Below are 23,320 nucleotides of genomic sequence, written 5' to 3' on the forward strand. Positions count from 1 at the left end.
CTATTATCCAGACATAAGCATTCATGGGAATGCATGTATCTGGATAACTGCAAGTTGAAATAAACACACCTGCCTTTTATTTCAATAACTACACATTCAAATCCATGTGAGGCATTTATTTGAATGTGACCTCCATGTACATGAGAGAACATTGGTTTCAGCGTTTGATTTTTTGTTGATGTTTTGTTGTTGTTGATTTAAATCTAAAGTAAGTACAAACTTATGGATAATGCTTCTCTGGAAAACTTGGCATGCAGAGAAAAGGAAATTCAAAGATAAATCCTATGGAAAAGATTGAAATTCTTTTGTCTTACTATGTTTTGCCTTAGTATGTATTGGAGTTCAGTTCTTATAGAATGTAGCAATGCTTAAAGCCAAAGTGTGTACAACCCATAAACCTGCCTGGAACTATGCCCACTTTACTTTAAGTTAAATTAATTATTTTTCTAATAAATTGTTAGTCTTTCATTTGGAGAATCTTTTTTTCTCAAACAGCTATTTCCTTGAATAGTGTATTAGAATATGTATCTGAGCTTTAAGAAATCATGTTTTCTATGAGGCAGCAGAAGTGTTTGTTACATGGCTTATTTTAAAGTCTACATAGTAGTTTCTGCCCCTCATTTAAGCCATATTTCTGTATAGTTAGTTTTAACTGACATGAGCCAGAAAATTGAATTAGGATTTCAATTTTAGGAGTCTTAACTTTGAATTTCCTACTTTCCATTGCATGTAAACTATCAACCGCAAATAGTAGTTTCAGTTCAAGTTCTAGCTTGTATTTTGCATGTTAAAGCTATAAAAAGTCTATTAATGCTGGAAAGAATCTATGGCTATTGTTCTTCTATTGCCTAATTGTTAAAATTTATAAATAAAGACTGATTTTATTTATGTAGATTTGTCTTTTGGCCTTAGGGAGTGAACTACTTTATGTCCAAGGGTATCCTAGATGATTCACCAAAGGAAATAGCAAAGTTCATCTTCTGTACAAGAACACTAAATTGGAAAAAACTGAGAATCTATCTTGATGAAAGGTAAAAAAAAATTAAACTTTTCATCAAAAATGAGTTAAGTAATGCTTCAATGAGTTGTTTTATTTTTAAAACTATACTACATAGCAATCATCTAGTTGCAAAATCTCTGTCACAGCTATTTATAACTCTGCCATTGTGTCATGAAAGCAGATGTAGACAGAATGTAAACAAATAAGTGTGGCTGTGTTCTAATAAAACTTTATTTACAAAAGCAGGCAGTGGGCCATATTTGGCCCACTAGGTGTAGTTTGCCTATCCCTGCCATAAGCAACTGGTAGAAGTTAAAGGTTATGATCATGATCATGGTTGAGTTCAGTAAGAATTGAAGCATATTATAACAAAGTATGACTATTTATTAGAATGCTGTTGATAAAAAAATAATTTATGGGGCCATCCCCAATGGCCTAGCTGTTAAAGTTCGGTGTGCTCTGCTTCGGCGGCCCAAGTTTGGTTCCCGGGCGTGTAGCCACACCACTCGTCTGTCAGTGGCCATGCTGTAGCGGTGGCTCACAAAAAAAAAAAAGTGGAAGATTGACAGCAGATGTTAGCTCAGGGCGAATCTTCCTCAGCAAAAAAAAATAATAGTTCATATACACAAATATTTATGTAATTGTAAATAACCTAAATATATATCAATAAAATTGTTGCATCCATAAGATGGGGTACTGTGGAACCATTAAAAAGAATGACTTAAATCTATGGGTGAAGACGTGGAAAGCTGTTCACAGTATACTATGTGAAATAAGCAAAAGCAAATTTTGGAACAATATATAGACATTTTAGAAAGTCTACATAAACAGTTGTTACTTCTGGTGATGTGGTTTGGTATGGAAAGTGAAAACTCTCATTATTTTCATAATTAAAAAATAAAGAATTCTGTTGGTATTTGGATTTAGCCAAGAAGACACTTGAAAAGAAGCTGCCCTTTTTATACTGCAAAGTTCATTTTTTCTTCATTTTATAATTAGAAATACTAGTTTCACCTTGTTATAACCTATTTACAAAAAATTTTTTAAATTGTTTAATTTCTTAAATAATCATAGTTTTTTTTTAATTTTAAGAATTACATATTCTTTATGGGATTAGCTATTTGGTGATCAGTAATAAAGTATTTTCATCGAAAAAATGACAATTTATAATTTTTCTTATCATTTTTTAATAGAGAAACGTTAACTAGAGCTATATCTTTTTCTTTTTCTACTAGGAGAGATGTCTTGGATGACCTTGTAACATTGCATAATTTTAGAAATCAATTCTTGCCCAATGCACTGAGAGAATTTTTTCGTCATATCCATGCACCTGAAGAGCGTGGGGAGTATCTTGAAACTCTTATAACAAAGTTCTCACATAGATTCTGTGCTTGTAACCCTGATTTAATGCGAGAACTTGGCCTTAGTCCTGGTAAGACTATATATAGTGAATTCCTTCCTTCCCCCTTCCCACCTCCAGGTAACGATAGTAGTATATGAGACATTTTTCTCACCATGGGGAAACTTGCTTTCAGTAATTACAAATGCTTCTTTTAGTGCTTGTAGCAATGACTACTTCAATGGAATACATCATTTATGGGAGCTTAGAAGGAACACTTTAGTTTGTCATAGCTATCATTTATATATAGTAAACATACTGTTTTAGGAAGAAAGTTAGACTTAGCTATATAAATTCTTTAAAATTATTCTTGTTTGAACATTGGATATTTTTACTAATCTAATTAAATCTTGAGAAATTATTTTTAAAGTTTTTAATAATCCACATATTACATAGGTAACATCTAGAATTTTTCTACTAAAATTTATTTCTAATACAACTAGTTTTTATTGTTTGTGTATATATCTGTGTGTGTACAATATAGCCTGTCTCCTACATATTTTTTCATTTGATATAGCTTTAGTTATCTCTTCATATCAAGAATTTTATTTCTTATCTTATTAAGCAGAAATTACAAAACATTTACCTATCATATGAAATTTGCTGACATACTTTTACAAGATACAATGTTTAACTTACTTTAAGATTGCAGGATTCTGAAATAAACACCATAGTAGTAGCAGTATCATGAAGTTTGTTACTGTTTTAATAGTAAACATCAAATATTATCCTGAGCATATACAAAGAAGAAATTTTCTTTTTTTGCTCAGTCAGGTTTAGCAATCTTTTCCCTAAAGATTTACTTTTGAAATTAATATGTAAATTCCATAAAATTTTAAAATATATATCTTAAAAGAGAATGTTAATTTAATAATCTTATAAGTTGTTTCCATTTTATTTTCTAGTACCAAGGTAATGCATTTCTTGTCATTCAAGATGCTTTCAAATTAAATTAGATTTTTGTAAAAGCATTCCATGTAAATAAATGTGACTTTTTTTTAAGAATGGGAAGATAAATATACTGACAGAAAAATGTACTTTATGGATAATTGAATGGGAATATCACAGTTGAAAACAAAGATAAAAATAAAGCCAATTCTGAAATTTTCAAATTTAAAATGAGTTTTCACTGTGGACTCCTGAACTATTCTAAAGTTCTTTTGAATTGAAGAAAACGCTCACTGAATTGGCCTTCAGTTAGGATGGTCACAGGACTTCCAATGCTAGAACTGGGCAAGGCGCAGGCAAACTATGATGAGTTGGTCATCCTGTATTTAGTTATTTTCTAATGTTGATTTCTCAAAATTATGAATATCTTTGCATTATTGAATTCCTTTGGGATCACGTTTTTTAAACCAGCTAATAATTTCAAGTGTTTCTTTTTAATTCCAGATGCTGTCTATGTACTGTGCTACTCTTTGATTCTACTTTCCATTGACCTCACTAGCCCTCATGTGAAGAATAAAATGTCAAAAAGAGAATTTATTCGAAATACCCGTCGTGCTGCTCAAAACATTAGTGAAGATTTTGTAGGGCACCTTTATGACAACATCTACCTTATTGGCCATGTGGCTGCATAAAAGCACAATTGCTAGGACTTCAACTTTTAAGTTCAGACTAAAGCTACCCAAGGACTTATTTAGCAAATATGGGGGTTACATTAGTGCTGGTCATTCTGGCCTCTGTATACAATCAAGCTTGAGTGTACAACCTTTTTTTTCCTTTTACTGTTTTCTTTTTTAGTAATTTCCTTGGGGAACTAAAGAATTTTGCAAAAGTTTTCTCAGTTTTGCTTATCATGTTTTGCACAAAGCAGAGCCATTGTCTGACACAGCTGTTTAAGAATGTTAAACTGACATTATACTCTAAAAGATGGTATATTTGTGCATTAGATTTGCCTGAAAAACTTTATTCATTTCCATTCTTTTTTAAAATACCATGTAATGTGTACATATTTAACTAAAGAAATTTATAATCATAATTATTTTATTGTAAAGATTTTAACTAAAGCCTTTCCTTTTTCTCTCAAACTGAGTTCTGAAATTTATTTGCTTCTGAGATTATTACTGTCTTCATAAAAGTTGGATTTGACTTCAATAGAAACCAATACCAGATTCCCTTTCCTTTGAACTTTGAAAAGAGTATTGATTTGTTACTATATTAGTATGCAAAACAGGCACTTATTTTTATAATATAAAGTCATCACTTGACTTTTCATTTTTAAAGTCTATGGGTTAGTCAAGACTCACTAAGTCCTTTAAACCATTTGAGATAGCAAAATATGTTAAAATATAAGATTTCCACATAGAAGAACAAAATGTTATTAGAACTTATATCTGAAGTAATTAGTCCAACTTTACTCTTCTCCTAATCTTGATGATTTTGTTTAGAATCAGTTGAGAAAGGGAAATTGTGAATGATAGGAAACCTTCTTTATTGAATAAGTATTTACCAAGGGCCTTCCATGTGCTAACCCCTGTGCTGGGTACTAGTGATACCTACACATGGGCTTTGCCTTCACGGTGTTACATGATTGGGTAATGAAAGGAAAAACACTGCTTAATTGAGAGCAAATGTGTAAAGTATAGCTTAATTAACAATTATTTAATAATTAAAAGACCTAGCATTGAAATGATAAAGAACAGTATATTTATATGGTAGGTCAGAAGTTCCCTGGAAATACATTAAGTGAAAAGCATCAGCTTTGGAATAATACACTATGTGATGCATAGAACTGCTAGTTTAGGGCCGGCCTGGTGGCGCAAGCTGTTAAGTGCGAGCGCTCCGCTGCGGTGGCCCGGGGTTTGCTGGTTCGGATCCCGGGCGCGCACTGTTGCACTGCTTGGCAAGCTATGCTGTGGCAGCGTCCCGTATAAAGTGGAGGAAGATGGATGTTAGCCCAGGGCCAATCTTCCTTGGCAAAAAACAGAGGAGGATTTTCAGATGTTAGCACAGGGCTGATGTCCTCACGAAAAAAAAAAAAAAGAACTGCTAGTTTAGGGGGAGGAAATTGGGGGAATAGAAACTCCTTACCAGAGATGTGGAATCCTGGCTTCCTTCCAGATCTGGCCCTAAGTCAATAGTGGTTGGTAATATTACAACTGGAATGATGTACTTACAGAATTTTCAAGGACAAAACATAAGGTAACAAACAGTTTTTGAAAGTCAAAAGGACTTTTAGACTGGTAGTAAAGAATTTCTAAGATTCTGAAGCAGGTATCTAAATAATTTTCACATGTGCATAATTTTGAATTCCATGACAAAATAATTTTAATTTTTAACTTCAAAACTAATTTATTAAGTTTCAGAAGACAACGAATAGTGATAACATATTATTATCATTCCTATTTTCCAATGAATGGAATCTTGCTCTCTATCTCCTCTTTTCTTTGTTTTTTTCCATTCCTGCCTCTCCCTTACCATTCTGTTCTCTCTGCCTGTCTGTTTTAGCTTGACTGTCTCTTTTTTTTTTGTATCTTTCATTTCCTAATTTTTTTTCCTTTTTTTCTGTTTTGTTTTTCCACTTTGACCTGATTATAAATGTAGATTGGCAGTATTGTTTTTTTAAACGTTTTCTTATGAAAAATTTCAAACATATAAAAAAGTTAAAATCTTACAGAAAAAGCTTATATGCCTACTACCTAGCTTCTACAATTAAAATTTTACTGCATTCATTTTACTGCATATTTATCCATGTATCAGCCCATCTTATTGTTTTTATACAGGTCAATATAAGTTTCAGACATCAGTACACTTCATTCCTCAAGACTTCAACTTGCATATCATTAGCCAGAGATCCATTCTTTTTTTTACGTTTTTTCTCTTTAGGTAAAGTTTACATTCAATGAAATGCATAAATCTTAAGTGTACTAATCAATGAATCTTCACAAATTAATACACATGTGCAAACCAAACTCTTATCAGGATATGCAACTTTACACAGCCTATTTACAGTTAATATTGTGGCACTACACATAAATTATAGAAACCTTGTAACCATATAGAGGTGTTTACACCATTCCCCTGTCTGTTATCTTATAGTTGTCATATAGTATTACATATAGCATATATTATAAAATCCACAATATAATAATTTTCTTTGGACAGTCATATACATTTTAAATAAATTAAGAAAAAACTACTTAGATTTTTCCACATTATCATTTCTAATGCTCTTATTCTTTCCTGAAGATCCAAGTTTCCTTATAGTATCATTAATCTCAGCCTAAAAAATTTGAACATCCATTACAGTTCAGGTATGCTGGCAATTAAGTAAGTAACATAGTTTTCTTTTATATGAAAAGTCTTTATTTTGTTTTCCTTACTGAAGAATATTTTTGCTGAATGTATAATTCTGTGTTCACAGGTTTTTTCCTTTGGCACATTAAAGATCTTGTTCCGCTGTCTCCTGGCCTCCATTGTTGCCAATGAGAAGTCAGTGATATCTCCAATTGTTTTCCCCCTGTGTGTAAAAATTTCATTTTCCTCTCATTGCTCTATTTTGCCAAATATTTTTTCAGCCTCATTATCTGTTTTCTCTTTTTCTTTACATGTGTGCTAGAACTGTTGATATCATCTCACAGATCTGTTGATTTTTTTCCAAATTTTTCTCTTTTTTCTTCAATTGGATTATTTCTCTTGATCTATATTCCAGTTCGCTGACTCTTCTTTTAAGCCCATTCAATGAACTTGTTTCTTTCAATTACTGTATTTTTTTGTTCTAGAAATTCTATTTAGTTTTTATAATTTGTATTTCCGTGCTGAGATTTCCTATCTTCATTCATTACAAGCACATCTTCCCTTACAAACTTGAACATGGTTATGATAATTGCTTTAAAATTCTTATCTGCTCATTTCAATATGTAGATCATTTTGGTGACAGTCTTCTTTGATTGTTTTTTCTTTTGAGAAGAGATTATATTTTCCTGTTTCTTTATATGTTAGTAATTTAGATTTTGTCCTGGACATGGTGAATGAAATATTGTAGAAACCCTGGATTCTGATATGTTTCTCTAAAGACTTTCTTTTTTTTTAAGCTGGCAGTTAATTTGACAGAACTCTTGGTTGCAAGCTCTTGCTCCCCTGCAGTTGGTGGCAGCTCAAATTTCAGTTCAGTTCTTTAACCTGGATGATCTACATGAAATCTTTCCTGTGCATGCGTGCTTCAGAGACCAGCCAGAGTTTGGGGCAGAGTTTATACACAGAAATCAGGGCTTGCTCTCTGGTTCTTTCCTTTCCATTATTTCCCTCTTTATTTTCCAGCAGCTACTATTGCCCCAAACTCTGCCCCATCGTTCAAGTCAGCAAAACTAAAGGCTGCCATGACACAGACTGGGGACTGCCCTCAGGCGAAGAGCTATAAAAATGGGAAACACCCAATGCTATTCTCCTCTTCCAAGTGTGCTCTCCTCCATAGTATCAGCCTATATTGGGTTGCTTTCCATTACTTTCAGGTAGTTGATTTTTATATTTTGTCCCGAGTTTGTGGCTTTATCTGTTGGAGGGTTGGTCTGAAAGAGCTACTTGGCCATCATTTGAAGTGGAACCCTCTCCGATTGGGCAGTTTTCTTTTCACTACTTCCTATGCTTACTGAATAGGCATTTATTCCTGGTTACTTTTAAAACCAGGTGAGTAGAAATTTTAAAATGTTCTGTCTCTGAAAAACCTTAGTAACAAATGTTTACTAAACATCTACTAAATTAGCAATTCAGTATTTTTCAGTGGAGGTCCTACTGGCTTTTGCGGAAGGATGTTCTTCATTATGGGAGACTGCTCTATGCAATAGGGGACATAAACATGGATTTTGCCTACTAAATGCCAGTAGCATCCCTCAGTCACTGTGACACAAATAATGTCCCCACATATTTCCAACTGCCTGCTGGGGAGACATAGCCCTTAAATTTGGAAACTATTAGATCTTCTTTCAGATATAACAAATTTATCTTTCTAAAACACAAACTCCTATGACACATCTGTTTTAAAGTCTTTCAATGTCTCCCTTCTCTACAAAATTAAATATAGGCTTCTTAGCATGGCATATAAGATCCTTCACAATCTGGCCCCAGCTTATCTTTAAAGCCTCATCTCCAACATTCCTCAAATGTGGTCTGGTCTGTCTTTGCCTTTTACAAGCTGTTCTTTTTGTGATATCGTTGACTCCCTTCTCTATCTAAAATTCCCTTACTCATCATATAAGATTGACCTCAAACATGACTTACTCATCAAAGCTCTCAAAGACTATCATCATATCTATCATATATACCACTGGTGTTAATTGCTTCTTCCTTTGTGAACCATAGCACTTTGTACATATCCTTATTATTATAATTATACTATAATTTTCTATGTGTCCAATTCCTTTATCAGAACATGCTCTTATTAAAGTCAAAGACTGCTCCCTCTCTGTCAGATTCTATTATAAGGCCTGAACTAGGCAAGTGGCAGAGGATTTAGAGAGGAAGAATGAATAAAAGACAAACACTGGAAATTGATAGGGTTTAGTGATTTGGGGGAAAGGTTTCTAATAGGAGGATCTGGTTGTCCCATTATCAAAAGTAGCTACTAGGAGAAGCAACCAATGGAATGAAATGAAAAAGATAATGATCCCAATTTTGGGATATTTTGAATTTGAAAGTATCAATAGAATGTTGATTAACTGCAGCTGGAGACTAAGACTAGCCTTCAGAACACTAGAGTTCAAAAAAAATTGGGGCTGGATATGTAAGTTTGGGGGTCATATTAGTATTTAAACTATACTATACCAAGTGAAGCATGAGAAAAGACAACTCTAGGGAATATGTTGAGTAAAGAGAAATGCTGTGTGGAAAACACAGCATTTTCAGTTTGGGAAGAGAAAAAGAAGTCAGAAAAAGGTTGTTGAAGCTGTAGAAGGACCAGACAAAAATGGCATCTCAAGAGCTAGGGAGGGAAAGTTTCAAGAAGGATGCTGAGCTTCGCATTTGCTGCAGCCAACAACGTTTTTTCCCATCTACACTCCAGCCTTTTTGAGTCTAGCTTTTCCACTTGAGGCAAGTTCTTTGAGGCTAGAAAACCACGGTAGTGCTAACGGCTTTTATATTGTCTCTGACCAAATACTCCCTTACCCAATGTGTAATATGAGCTCCGCTGAAACCCACAGGAGTGCTTCCCGTCCACTGCAACTCAGGCCTGTCTACACCCTTCCCTACTAAGGGCTGTGCTGTTTTAAGCCCAGAACACACCATACCAACTGGGTACTGCTAGTGCATCCTTCCTGTACATAATCACCAGTTATGTTCTCTGATGCAGATCATTTTTTTTTAAGAAAAGAAAAAAAGTGCTTAAAAACTTACAGAGTCCTCCAAATTTATCATCAACTGGATTTTCCTAAGTATGTTCTGTTAAAATTAACACTGTCTAATCTCGATGAACCATGTATTTGCATCCTTCCATTCATTTGCTCTTGTTTTTTTCTTTTGGAAAGCTTGTGACCCCTTCCCCATATTTACCTGTTGAAATGTTATTTGTCCTTCAAAATCCTCTAATGCTCTTTCCTCTCCAGGGCAACTTTCTCACTTTTTGCAGGTGGAAATTTTATTCTTCTTATGTTTCCCTCGGTACCTAACACAGACCTTGGCCCAGAGCAGTTTCTCAATAAATCTCATTGAATTATTTTAGCTCTGGTTCAGTTTCTATATAAGCATATAGAAAAATAGCTGTACGATTTCCATTTCTAAAAAATATACTCAGGGCCTTCAGGTATGTACAATTTAGAAATCAGAATATATTTGAGTTAACTTTTTAAAAATATTAATACAGGTTCAACCTATGTATATTATTCTGGATATAAGTCTATCTCTCTAAGACTTCTAATTTTAAATATTTGGATGAATTGCTACTTTAAGGTTGTCTTTTTTTTTTTTTTAATTTTAAGGGTTTAAGTCATTGATCTTGTTACTTTTCTAAATTGATCTTTTACATTGTTTACAATATTATTAATATGGTGCTAGATGAGAATAAGTAAGTTTATTCAGAAGTCTTAATATTTGACATAATAACTGGGTTTATTCTAATTGGAGTCTGTTTTCCTGTGTTTCAAGTGAACTTCTTCTTAAATATCACTGTTAATAACACAATTGCTTACAGTTTCTTTTCAAGCATTCGTAAGTGAATATGTTCACTTCTGGGAAGCCATCCTAAGGAAATAATCCAAAATAGGGAAAAATGCAGTACTTATACCCTTAGTCCCATCATTGTTTTTACTTCAAGAAAAAAAAGATGGAAACAACTGAAATGCCCAAAAGTTGGGGCTGTTCTAACAGATAACTAGCAAATATTTGAGTACACACTATGTACCAGACACTATGCTAGGCACTGGTCAAGTAAACCAAAATACATCCCCGTATTGTATTACTGTGAAGCCATGATGTTTATGAATAATATGGGAAAACAATTACAAATAATGATGAATATTAAAAGGATATGAAACTATACATATACGTATATGTATACATATGTATGTGTATACACACACACATTACAATTACTATGTAAAACAAAGCAAAACCTATGAATGGAAAAAAGAGACTGGAATAAAACATACCAAAATATTATGGATAATGGATTATTTTTCTTTCAAATATTATTCAGGATCATATATTTTAGATAGAACAAAATTAATTCATTGAACTATTCAGAAAATAAAGATAAATGGTGTCCCTAATTTAACTACTACAGTTTCCCCTCAGAATGTTTCCATGTATTTTTATTCAAACTTTGTTTTATTTTTAACAGACACTTGGTTGTTCTGTTAAATCATTTCTGGACAAATGTTTTGTTTTCAAGCTTAGAAAAGTAGATTGTTTTATTTTATTTTTGTCTAATCGAATTAAAGACCACCAAGAGAAAGATACCAAATCTTTACTGAGGAAATTTTCATTCGTTAAAAAAAAAAAAAAAATGGCTTTCTTCTTGGCATGGTTGGACAGGAAGGTTGGATTTAATTTAAAATGATTAATGAGATTTTGTCAGGCTCCTTGACTTGACCACCACTGCAGTTTGTCAGTGCAACAACCTGGGAAGCCGGGACGCCACTCTGTCGCCCAAAACTACTCTCCAGGGAAAAAATTAACTGGCAGCACTAGTGCCAGGTACACGTCAATGGCATTGTCTCTGGGGTATTGACAGTTTAAAAGTCTGAATCAGAAATGTGTATGTTTGAGGGCCCACATGCCTAAGATATTGTTTTCAGTCTCTTTGCAAATGGTTAATCACTTTTTAAATATTTAAGTTGTTGACGTTTGGCAAAGAAAACTATTTAAAAACAAAATCTTTATTAATGTCCCTCCTCCCTAATTTATTTTAAAAAATAAACAAGGATTCTAGGATTTCAGGTTACTTCCTGTTTTTCTTTTTTTACTTAAGAAATTAAGATGAAGCATTTTTTAAAAAGTGAAATCATTTTTCAGTTTTGAAAACACTTTTTTAGCCATCGGCATGACCTAATTTTATAATCAACTTTTAAAATTAAGCTATAAGGTTGTTATCTGACTTATTATACCCTTTTTCTATTTACTCATGCACTTATGTTTAAAAACAATCGAGATTATTAGCTAAAACCAAATTACTGCATATGGCTAGTTATTAGATGGTAAATGTAATATATATTTTTGCTTTAGTCTTTAATTAACTGCAAAAGAAAGCAATACCAATGTTTATCATCTTTTAAAAACCTGTCCAAAAGAGTTCAGGCAAAAGGAATTCTTTCCTACAAAAGCATAGAGAAGGTCTTAAGGATATGACAGATATCCGAGGACTACCTTTGCAGAAATTTAACATAATGTCTATTTGCCAATATTTACCAGAACAAAACATGAACAAAGATGGCTTTCATGTTAAACAGTTTCAGAGTAGTCGTCTCTTCTGAGCTGTGTGAATGTATGCAACCTGAGGAGAGAGACCCTCTGCCAGAGCCAGCCTTCCAATGAGCATTTGCTTCTGCTCCTGTGGTAGGCAGTCTGAGAAAAGCACAGAAAAGTGGAGAGGCCTAGAAAAGTTGATCAAGGCTGCTGTGCTCACTGAGAGGACAATGAAAGGAGCAAGATAAAGTAGCTGTGGGTACACCAGCACAACGGCCACCCATCACACTGCCCTGCAGTGACTTTCTTACACAGCAAATGTCATTTTCAATCCTGAGGCCGTCGAATAGTTTATTGTATTTCTAAAATTCTTAGAAATTATATAAAAAAGATTATAGCCATTGTCAATAATAAACCAGACAAATGAAAACCTCTTGAAGGAGGCCAAGCTCCTACAGAATTAGGTGAGATCCAGGGCCCTGTGACAGCTCTCCCAGCGTAGCACTTACTACCAGGATGAATTTGTGTTGGTTCTGGGTCTGGTTCTCAGCCTCAGAAATCTGGTTTTGTCAACACACATCAAGCAAATATATTTTCCATGGCATTGATTTTTAAATCCAGAACTAAAGGAAATGTTACAGTGATAACTTACCAAGTGATCAGTACATTCTCTTTATCAGCCTAGAGAAAGTTAGTTGATGATCATGGAATTAGAGCAAAGGAAGTTACCAGAATCAAATGCTTTACAATTTGTATCAGGCTGAAACAGCCAAATGCATCTTTCAATAGAGACGATTTTCGCACATTTAAAATTTTTTAAAAAATTAAAAATTTAAATTTAATTTAAATTAAAAAATTTTAAATTAAAAAAAGAAAAGTATAAAAGACATAAGACAATACACATCCTGCCCCCACATTCACTCCCACTCTCTGGGATCCCCGTATTAGTTGTTTGGTGCCAGTGACTCTGCCTTTTTCAATGTATGTGTATATGTATAAACACATGTATGTGTTCAAACACAGATGTGTACATGATGGGGAATGGCATATCACACAAACAACCGCAGTTCCCCCCTTTTATACAAATGAACAAATAAAATAATACTCATTATAAAAACAAATCAAACAATACAATAGTGTACCCCAAAAGGAGTAGATCCCAGGCAGCTGGCAGCCTGAGCTCAGTATCACTGAAGCTAAACCATAATTCCAACTGTTATCAGAGTTGCATTTTGAATACTGTGGGTTTTGCGAGAAGAATGAAATGGAAGGGGGACACAAATGTTTTGGGGAGGGCAGCAAAGAGCAAACGGCACTGGTTCAGGTGAAAGATAGTACTCACTTGGCTAGTGCTGGAGACTGAATGTTTCTGTCCCCCCAAATTCATATGTTGACCCTAATCCCTAGTGTGATGCTGTTGGGAGGTGGGGCCTCTGGGAGGTGATCAGGTGGTGAGAGTGGAGCCCTCAAGAATGGGATTAGTGCCAATAAATAAATTATATTTGATAACTAAAGTCATTTTTACTAGGAATTGCCAATATTTACTGCCATATTTCTCTTTATTTTATATTATGTGGGACAATATTTTGCCCTTCCCTTCACCAGTTTCCTTTTCATTGACAGAATGTCTCTAACACTTTCCCTATTATTGCATCAATTTACCTAAAATCTTAATATAACCAATCACGTTAGGGGCATGACCTGATCTCCTAACGTTATTCTGATGCATTTTGTGCTTTTCTCACTATTTAATTCTACGAGAAATCTCATTTCTCATATATTCAAGCTCACTATAGCCCCCAAGTACCTGTAATATGACATAAATTTAGGGCATTACGTTGTACATTACAGTGAAGTTTTAATTTAAATATTCAAATGAGCATTTAAAGATAGCTCAGTTTGTGCAAGGAAGGAATTAACTAGGTGCTGTGAAAGAGGCAAAAATGAAGAAAACTGTCACCTATTGTTGAGGACTTCAGTGGGAGGAAGGCAACATTAATCACGTACAGTTATATAGCACTTTATATTTATCACCACAATTTTGCAGAGGTCTGGAGAAGTTATGTGACTTTCGGAGGTTCACATGAATGTTTATAGGGATCAAGAGAGGCAGACTCCCAAGTACATTTTGTATATCACTAACCATAATAAAAAGCAGAAGAAAATATGTTAAAAGATCTTTAGAAAAAAAAAAAAACTAGTAATATATAGAGAGAAGAGTGAGCAATTAATACTAACCAGCTGAGTGTGAAAGGATGAGTGTTATTTCAATAAGTGTTACTGGGTGGGGCAATAGCATGATGAAAGCATGGAGACATAAGAGGGTGTGAGGGTCATGGAATAGTGAATAATCTGCTGGAATTGGAGGGTAAGGTGTGAGTAATGATTTAGTGGAAGAAAGGACTGGAAAATATAGATTTTAGAAAGAGTATGCTAAAATAGAAAGTTGGTACTTTATTTTTGTAGGCAGTTGGAGATTTTCATGAAGAAAGGTGTCATTTCTGATGTGTAATTTAGGAAGATCTTTCTAAAGCTAATCTAAAATATGAAGTAGAAATGCAACAGAATGTAATATAAGGAAATCTGTGAAGAGTCTACTATAATTATGCAAGTGAAATATGATGGAGCTCTAAACTTGAGCATTGTTATTGGGAGTGGAAATGATAGAGGAAAGATTTGAGAGACATTCTGGAAGTAAATCATGTTGGCGAACTACTGGCTGTTGGACATAAAGATGAAGGAGTTAAAAATTACTCCAAATAGTCTGAAGAAGGTGTTGCCATTATAACGAGAGAGAACACAAGTGAAAGACAAGTTTACTTGGGTTGGAAATAAGATGGTGATGAGGGGAAGAGAATGAGTTCCTTTAGGTCAACTAGATTTAAGTGGGGACAATTATGTGAAGGTATCAGCAGTTAGTTTGGAAATGTAATATAGTGCAGAGATCAGAGAGAAAAGCTAAGATAACATTTGGAGAGAGTCCTCAGCATAAAAATGATAGAAGAAACCACGGGAATAGATACATATATTGACATCATCACAATAACTTAGCACAGCACGTAGAAAACAGTACGGTCTAAATAAATATTTATTGAACGAACAAATTGATATTGACAAGTGTTCTCAAACCAAATATTCAAAACTCTCCAAGTACTTTAATAACATGCCTGGGATATAAAAAGATACCATCCTGTTTCAATTTAAAGAATATTGCACAATATAATTTTAAATCTAAATAACCAAGGTACTGTCCATGCAGAGAAGTTTCCTCTTGCCAGACCGTGTCTTTGCCAGGACGTAAAGTGTTCCACTTATCAAACAGTCTTTGTTTAACGATAAGCTGTGATTGACCTTATAATTGGAGTACTCAAAACTACAATTATACTAAACCAAATTAAATCTTGCCCTGATGATTAAGACCCACGCAAATTCACCCTCCCACACCTGAATATTTCTCAGAGTCCTTAGAAACTCAGGTTTAATTGTTTCATATTGCACTGAGATTTAGGATTGCAAAGCGTCTCCTGGCTTATGTCTCACTGCCCTCGATTCCTTCACCAGGATGCTGTCCCTAATACATTTACAACTGCAAGCTCTAAAAGAGCCAAAATGGTACCATTCTCTATAGTCGTCACTGTCTTAGAACATGGTGTGTTTTTAGCAGAAATGGGAAAAGGAGCCCTCTCCTTACAGGGCTAGCCATAGTCTTTGAGGCCTTCCCGACTCTCCTCCTCCGCTGATTCTGCCTTCAGCCTCCAGCACCTAAGTTTCCCCTCAAGGCCCTTTTCTGCATGCATATCAGCCAGACATCTCTGGTCACCGGCCTCACCAATTTCTCAAACAGGCCCAGACTTGGCTTGGGACCACCCCAGTGCTCCTCAGCCTCCCCAGCCAAGCACCTGCCTCATAACTTGGGGGACTATAGATTTTATTGTCTAAACCAGGACACTTTTGAGAGTGCTGAAATGCTAAACCAGATGGTACTTCAAGACAACAGGCATGAACTAGGAAGTATGGTCACTCTACCCGTGACTATAATACAACGTGATAAATGCAATAATAAAAGTTTAAACACTTTGCAGTGGAAACATTTTGAATGTAATGCACCAAAGGGTCAAAATTTGTTTCCAATCAAAAACATCTCTAAATTATTTTCCAGTTGGCATCCATGACAAAAACCATACCGTTAAGCTGAGGATATTCATACTGTGCTGCACCGCAGAGCTCTGGCTCCAGAAGGAAATAATCTTTCAGCATCTTGGAAATGTGTTTTGTAACTTAGGATTCCTGCAGAGGCATCATTTTGTAGTTTGAGCAACACCATAAGGAACTGAGTCTCAGAAATCTCTGGAAAGATTGTGGAGATATTTAATTGACAATATGATAATAAAATCAAAATTATAGATGACACTTATCTTACTCTTCTATTACACTTACTCTGCTAAGGACTTTGTATTCCTTAATTCATTTAATCTTCACAGGTACACTCTGAGGAGATAAACGTGACTTTATTTAGAGGTCACAAGCTAGTGAGTCCTGGATATACTGGCTATAGTGATATATATATGTATGTATATCTGTATCTATCTAAGTATACCCATCCCTGAGAAGATCTGGATAAGAGTGTTCCAAAGCAGGGGAAGCAGCAAATGCAAAGGACATGAGGCAAAAACAAGACTGGTCCACATACAATAGAATGTAAACTTCATGAAGGAAGACACTGTTTCATTCACTTCTCTATTCCAAGCACCTAAAAGAGTCACTGAAGCATAAGAAAAAGTCAGTAAATATTTGAGCAATGCACGAATGAATGAATAAATGGATGAGGGAACCCATAGAAAAACTGGGTTTAGAAAAGAAGGTGGAGGTCATATCTCGTAGAGCCTGGTAGGCAGTAAGGAATTTGGATTTTATACAAGTGCAATGGAACATTATAGAAGGATTTTAAAAAGAGGAGTGATGTGATATGATTTCTGTTTTTAAAACCATCATTCTGACTGCTGTGTGAAGAAGGGATAATATGCTGGAGTAAGAATGAAAGTCAGGAGAGCAGTTATCAGGCTTTTGAGTTGTTCAGATGAAAGGTCAGGGGTCTTGGAAAAGGGTGGTGGCAGCCGAGAGAGAAAAAATTGAATGCTCCTAGATTTTTGGATTTAAAAACTAGATAGATGGTGGTGCCATTTACTGAGATGAGAAACATTGAGGAGTACGTTTAGAGAAGAAATCTAAGGGAGTTTAGCCATTAACCCAGGAAAATATAAAAATTTGTTAAGAATAGAGGGAACTGTTTAGGATAAGATATTAAATTTAAAAAACCTAATTGGAATGTATACAATAATTACGATGATGAAGAAAATATGTTTGTATATTGAAAAACATGAGTAGAAAATATGGTTGAATGAAAACTTTGATTTATTGAGGATTTTGTGGTTTGTTTTTTTTGGTTTTTTGGTGAGAAAGATTAGCCCTGAGCTAACATCTGTTGCCAATCCTCCTCTTTTTGCTGAGGAAGATAGGCCTTGGGCTAACATCCATCCCCATCTTCCTCCACTTTACATGTGGGACACCTGCCACAGCATTGATATGCGGTGCATATGTCCACGCCTGGGATCTGAACCTGCGAACCTTGGGCCACTGAAGTGGAGTGCGAGAACTTAACCACTATGTCACCAGGCTGGCCCTGAATTTTGTGGTTTTTAAAAATTTTAATTTAAAGTTTTACTCTGCTTGCTATAATATTGTTTGTGAGATAAGAAGTAAAATTCTAGTAAAAAACAATATGTCTATGAGAAAAGCCTAAAAGGATTGTAATCTGGAATAGAATTTCATCATAACAAATTCATTAAAGAATTTTGTAATGGAATTATTTTAAAACCACTAAAAGTATATTCCCAGGTCTTAAAAATCCTAAGCAGAATTAACATGGAGGTGGGGAAGAGACCAAAAAAACCCAAAAAACTCAACCCAGATTATTGATATAAAGTTCTACTGGTAAAGACCTCAAGGGAAGGAGATTCCGTGTGATTCCATCACAATCCATTCCATTACTTATAACCTTAATTTCTTTAAAATTCTTTCACCTTTTCTAGCATAAAGTCCCCAAGTCTCCCTATGCTTAACTTTGAGGCTTTTTCTTGTTTTTCCATCCGTGGGACTGGATAATGACTAGTTGCCATATTCAGTTTAGGAGCACTTTATATACTTGAACACCTTTCAACTGTTCCTTCCTTTGTTCATACAGGCTAATTCTTTTCTTTTTTTTTGTGAGGAAGATCAGCCCTGAGCTAACATCCACGTCAATCCTCCTCTTTTTTTGCTGAGGAAGACTGGCCCTGGGCTAACATCCACGCCCATCTTCTTCCACTTTATATGGGACGCGCCACAGCATGGCCTGACACGGGTGCGTGCCCGGATCAGACCCAGGGCCGCCAGCAGCAGAGTCCACGCACTTAACCGCTATGCCACCAGGGCCCGCCCCTGGGCAAATTCTTTTACAATTAAAATCATCTTAAGAATAGATTGTTCACTAGTAATACCACACCACACCCTTGGCTTGACTATATTAAGAGCTACAAATAAATTTTATACAAATGATTTCTGCATGAAATAATAATCATCAATAAGTGAAGTTATCACAACTCAACTATGTGTTGGGCCCCCAAGCTAAACCGAGTAGATAGAAATTGGTGCCCGATTGTGTATTGAGAGCGCTGAGCTTCACATAAATGTTTTCACTTTCCATCAAACAATAGTTATCCTAGAACTCTGCTAACTCTAAAACCACCACATCTACCAGGAAACGTACCCACGTTTCCAAATTATGTATAAAATAATCTTTCCTTTGCTTATTAGCAACTATTATAAAACCTCATGGACAAATTGATAAACTGTTCTGTGAGCTGTGCATTTCAAATATCTGATGAACTACGTACTATGACCAAAGTGGAAATGTAAGGAGAAAATTATCAGCTATACGTTTTACAGTGTTAATGTTCTACTAATTATGTCCTTAGAAAGAGAACACACAGCGTTGTTGGAGAGAGCATCTTCACATAGAGAAATATTTATCTCTAATATCTCACTTTTAGATTTAAAGAACACTCATCTGGAAACAACGATCCTGACTTCATATAGTAAATAAGCACAGAAAAAATCTCAAACTCTACATTTAAACAACTCTATAAGTATTTCTACATCCTGTATAAACATTTTTCTAAGAGGGGAATTTTTTGGTAATCTCTTTGGGAGATCTAAAGATGAATAAAGGTCCAGTTTCATTTGGGAATAATACCTTAATTATCTGCCAAGGAATAGATCTGAATAAATGAAGTAGTTTTATTTCTTCAGTGTGTGAGGTCTCACTTAAAGGGTCTCTGGAGAAAAAATGTATGCATGGTTGCATGTATGTATATATTGGCAAATGTGTTTGACTACTCATCAGCATTGTTGTTGTTCTAAGATGCTGGTGTTTTGGACAACATCTCCCCAAGTGAGCAAACCACAGCGTGATGATACCTAACTGTATTTAAATTTGAATAAAATTGACCCCAGGCGTTGTGGAGCCCTATGCAAAGCCAGATGTTCAGACCCTTAGGCAGATTTCTGTAATCCACACACCTGGGGGCATAGAGAAATACGGGGAGGAAAAGAGCAAAATTTCTTAAGATAAGCTGGAGGATCTTGTAGACAGGCCTCTGGGGGATGCAGCTGCTCTCTTCTTTCCTTGCAGAGATGAGCCCCTAGCAAGGAATGCTTTATAAAATGGAACACAAGACGTATTCCGACCATTAGCTATTAACTAGTGCTCAAAAAGAGACATTTGGAACAAAATATGGTGGGAATTTTCATAGAAACGCTATTGTTTGCACCGAATTTTGCTCCACATGTAGCAGTCAGTTTTGCACACGTTGCCACCTAGTGGATAATCTGAAAACTACAGGATTTTTTCCCCCTAATGATTCATTTCCATACTCTTGAGAAAGAATTGCGGTAACTCCACGTAGGGCAAGGATTTTGTTTTGTTCATTAGTGCTCCTCGAACAGTGCCTGGCACTTAGTAGATGGTCAATAAATAGCTGATGAATGAATGACAAATTATCGCTGGAGGCTTACTCCATTTGAAGACTATTATTATGGAGAACATAACTGAAAATATGGTCACATACGGTGTTGGGAAAACACATTTCCTAACTGAAGTGAAAGTTCCAAATTATTTCAAAACTAAATGGTGGAGTCTATATTCTCAGGTTAGAGATATATCTACAGAACTCATTAGGAACAGGAGATGTTATCCTTGCTCTGTGTAGACAGGCAATCCAGATCATTTAATTTAGTTAGTGAGAGCCTACCTCTTCTTCACCTCAACTGCTCCAAATAGGACTAAATCTACCCTGGAAAATGCCCGTTCTCCTTTGTCTAAAAACCATGACTAGCTTTCTTCCTGCTTTGGGCTGCGATGTTTGTTATTCCCTTTTTCTGCTGCCAAAAATTATGAAGCCCTTTTAGCCCTCTTTTTAAAAAGAGTACATATGCATATGCATGAATCTATACTTTTCTTTTTCAAAATAATATTCCATGCTTCTTCTTCAATGAGCCTAAAGAGTTAGTAACTCTTAAACGTATCTCTCCCGGCATAAATATTGGTGATTTTAAAAAGCAGAATCATGATCATAATTTTTAAGTAGAGTATTTCTCTAATGTCTTTTTGATTTTTGAGATTTTCTTTTGGAAACATTTCAAAAAGCAAAATTATGCCTATGTTTTAGCACTTTAAAATTTGGGCTGGAAAAAATTCATTAGGTAATCCACCTCAAATTTCTTTCTGAAGAGGATTATTTCCATTCTAAAATCAGCAAAATACGTGTACATATACAACAGTATGCTAGTAGTTCATTAAAAGAACTTAATCTTTTTGTTTTCAAATCAGGATGATCTTAGATTGGCAATGTCCTAAGACGTTTTAATAATACCTTGTTGAGGTACAAATCTTGGTGTTTTCTTTTTAGCTGAAACTGTATATATTCATTATATAAAACTCATTTATGTTTCATAGAATTAAAACTCTCTCCAGAGTTCGTGGTTTTAAACAAATAGACACACACATCCAAATAAATATTAAATCCAAAGCAAATAATGACTTTATTTTGACAGAGTTGATAGGAAATGCAACCTTACATACACAGCCTACCGAACAACAGAAAATTTTAAAATGCCAGCTTTGAAGAAGACTAAAATTTTTTTAGAATGAGATAGATATAAGTTATGAATCAAAATATTCATATTTCAAAGACTTGGAAAGTGGAAGTTGCTATGCAATTGCTTTCTAAGTAATTTTTGCCCTTCTGAAAAAAAAGAGGTTTAAATAACATTTTATAATCATTTCTTACATATCTGTTGGTTGAGTATAATACTCATGTGTACGTGCAAAGTAACATACACAAGAAAAAAAATTGAGAACACCTTAATTATTTTTTAGTGTACGTGAAATAATTTGTTTTTCTCTGCTATATCCCTGGGTCAAGGTCTATAGCATCTATTTGAACCAGCTAACTCTCTCATTTTCATAAGGGTCCCGGGAGGCAATAGTCACACATTGTTACTTCAGCCTTCACAAAGGCAAAACAGTACAGAGCCCTGAACTGTAATAGACAACACAGAACAGTCACAATTTCAGTTCCTGTTGCATTGACAAGCCTCTTTCAGGTAAGAGATTAAAACATTCTTTTATCATTATAAGGTTAGTGACCATTTTAATGGAATAAAAGGATTATTCCTGCTGCATTGGGGATAGGAAGTTTGGGGTGTGAATATGTGGAAGATGTCTTTTCCCTTTTATGCCTGAGTTGTTCAGAAGTTCTCTTTAACTGGAATTAAGCTAGCTCTATAATCTCAATATTAATATTTATGATAAAAGCTATTGAGGACACAGATTATATAAAGCCTGACCCAAGAATTTAATGTACATTTTCTTTTTAAATCAAGAGAAGGTAGGTAAGTGGTTTTCACAGGCTGAGAGGTTTTGCCTTTTAACATCAACCATATAGTACTACTTATATTTGCTCTATCATTGTGGCTTTAAAAAAAAGTCTAAATTTAGTTTACTCACTGCACAGTAACAATGTGTAACACTTTAAGAATAAATAAGAGTTTCAAAATTAATTTTTCCTGCCTAATATGCATGACTTATGTGGGAAAAGATAGTGAAGGTGACGCAAATATATATTCACACATGTAAATTATGGAAATTAGGAAGAGAAAACAAAAACAAACAATAATCTCTAAAATTGTCAAAAGACTTTCATATAGCTGATTCCTTCAGATTTTATATTTTGATATAATTTGCTGTTTAAACAAAAAGATCCCTTATTTGGGAGAAGGGCTTTTAAAAGATAAAAATAAATCAAGGTAAGTAATATTACAATATGTGCTTAAACTAAACAATAAGGCTTCCCTTTTGCTACAAAATACATATAAGTGAATTACGTTGCATAAAAGTGTAAAATTTATAAATGACTATTTCATATGATCAGATATGAAATGTAAGTTATGTTTTACTAGGAAGATTATACAACATTTTAATCTTGATTTTTAATGACTTCTTGCAAATATTCATTTATTACTTTCCAATCCACATCTAGGAATTAAGAAGAAAAAAATTGCTTAACCCAAGGAGTTAGTTATTCTTTCTTGGTTTAAATGGGGTAAATCTTGATTTCATAGAGGGGAATATATTATGATATATACCGTGTTTTTAGTGTTTTGTGTGTCAGGTAGTTAAAAACATTTCGTTTCCGAATAACTGTGGATGTTTAAAAGCCAAATATACTGTTTACTGCCATGGTGTTATAATCTGATAGGGGAACAATATTTTTTCTCCAATGTAAAGTTGATAATCGAATGTCATCAATTTAGAAAAACTGTGCAAATGACTAAAAGAACTAAATTTTATTAAATTGAAAATGTAATTTCTTCTTTGTAACTGTTCTCATAAAAATTATGTGAACGTTTTGCATATGGTTATCTTAAACGTTACGTGTGTCCTTTTAAAACTTTCAGTTCCTTTTTTCCTTTCACTTTAACAGCGT

General features: G+C 34.5%; 1 protein-coding gene across 3 annotated transcripts in view; it reads left to right on the forward strand.

Moving 5' to 3' along the window:
• Positions 1 to 4,429, forward strand: part of FBXO8 (F-box protein 8) — a 47,110-nt gene extending 42,681 nt beyond the window's left edge. For all 3 annotated transcript variants that reach the window (XM_004433498.2, XM_087437419.1, XM_087437418.1), the window contains 3 exons: positions 913 to 1,031; positions 2,236 to 2,432; positions 3,792 to 4,429. In XM_004433498.2, the coding sequence (XP_004433555.1) occupies positions 913 to 1,031; positions 2,236 to 2,432; positions 3,792 to 3,979 (504 nt within the window). In that variant the 3' untranslated portion in view covers positions 3,980 to 4,429. The remainder of the gene's footprint in view (positions 1 to 912; positions 1,032 to 2,235; positions 2,433 to 3,791) is intronic.
• The last annotated feature ends 18,891 nt before the right edge of the window (positions 4,430 to 23,320 follow it).

This window comes from Ceratotherium simum, chromosome 12 (assembly GCF_057802395.1).
Source record: "Ceratotherium simum simum isolate JZ-2026a chromosome 12, ASM5780239v1, whole genome shotgun sequence".
NCBI lineage: Eukaryota > Metazoa > Chordata > Mammalia > Perissodactyla > Rhinocerotidae > Ceratotherium > Ceratotherium simum.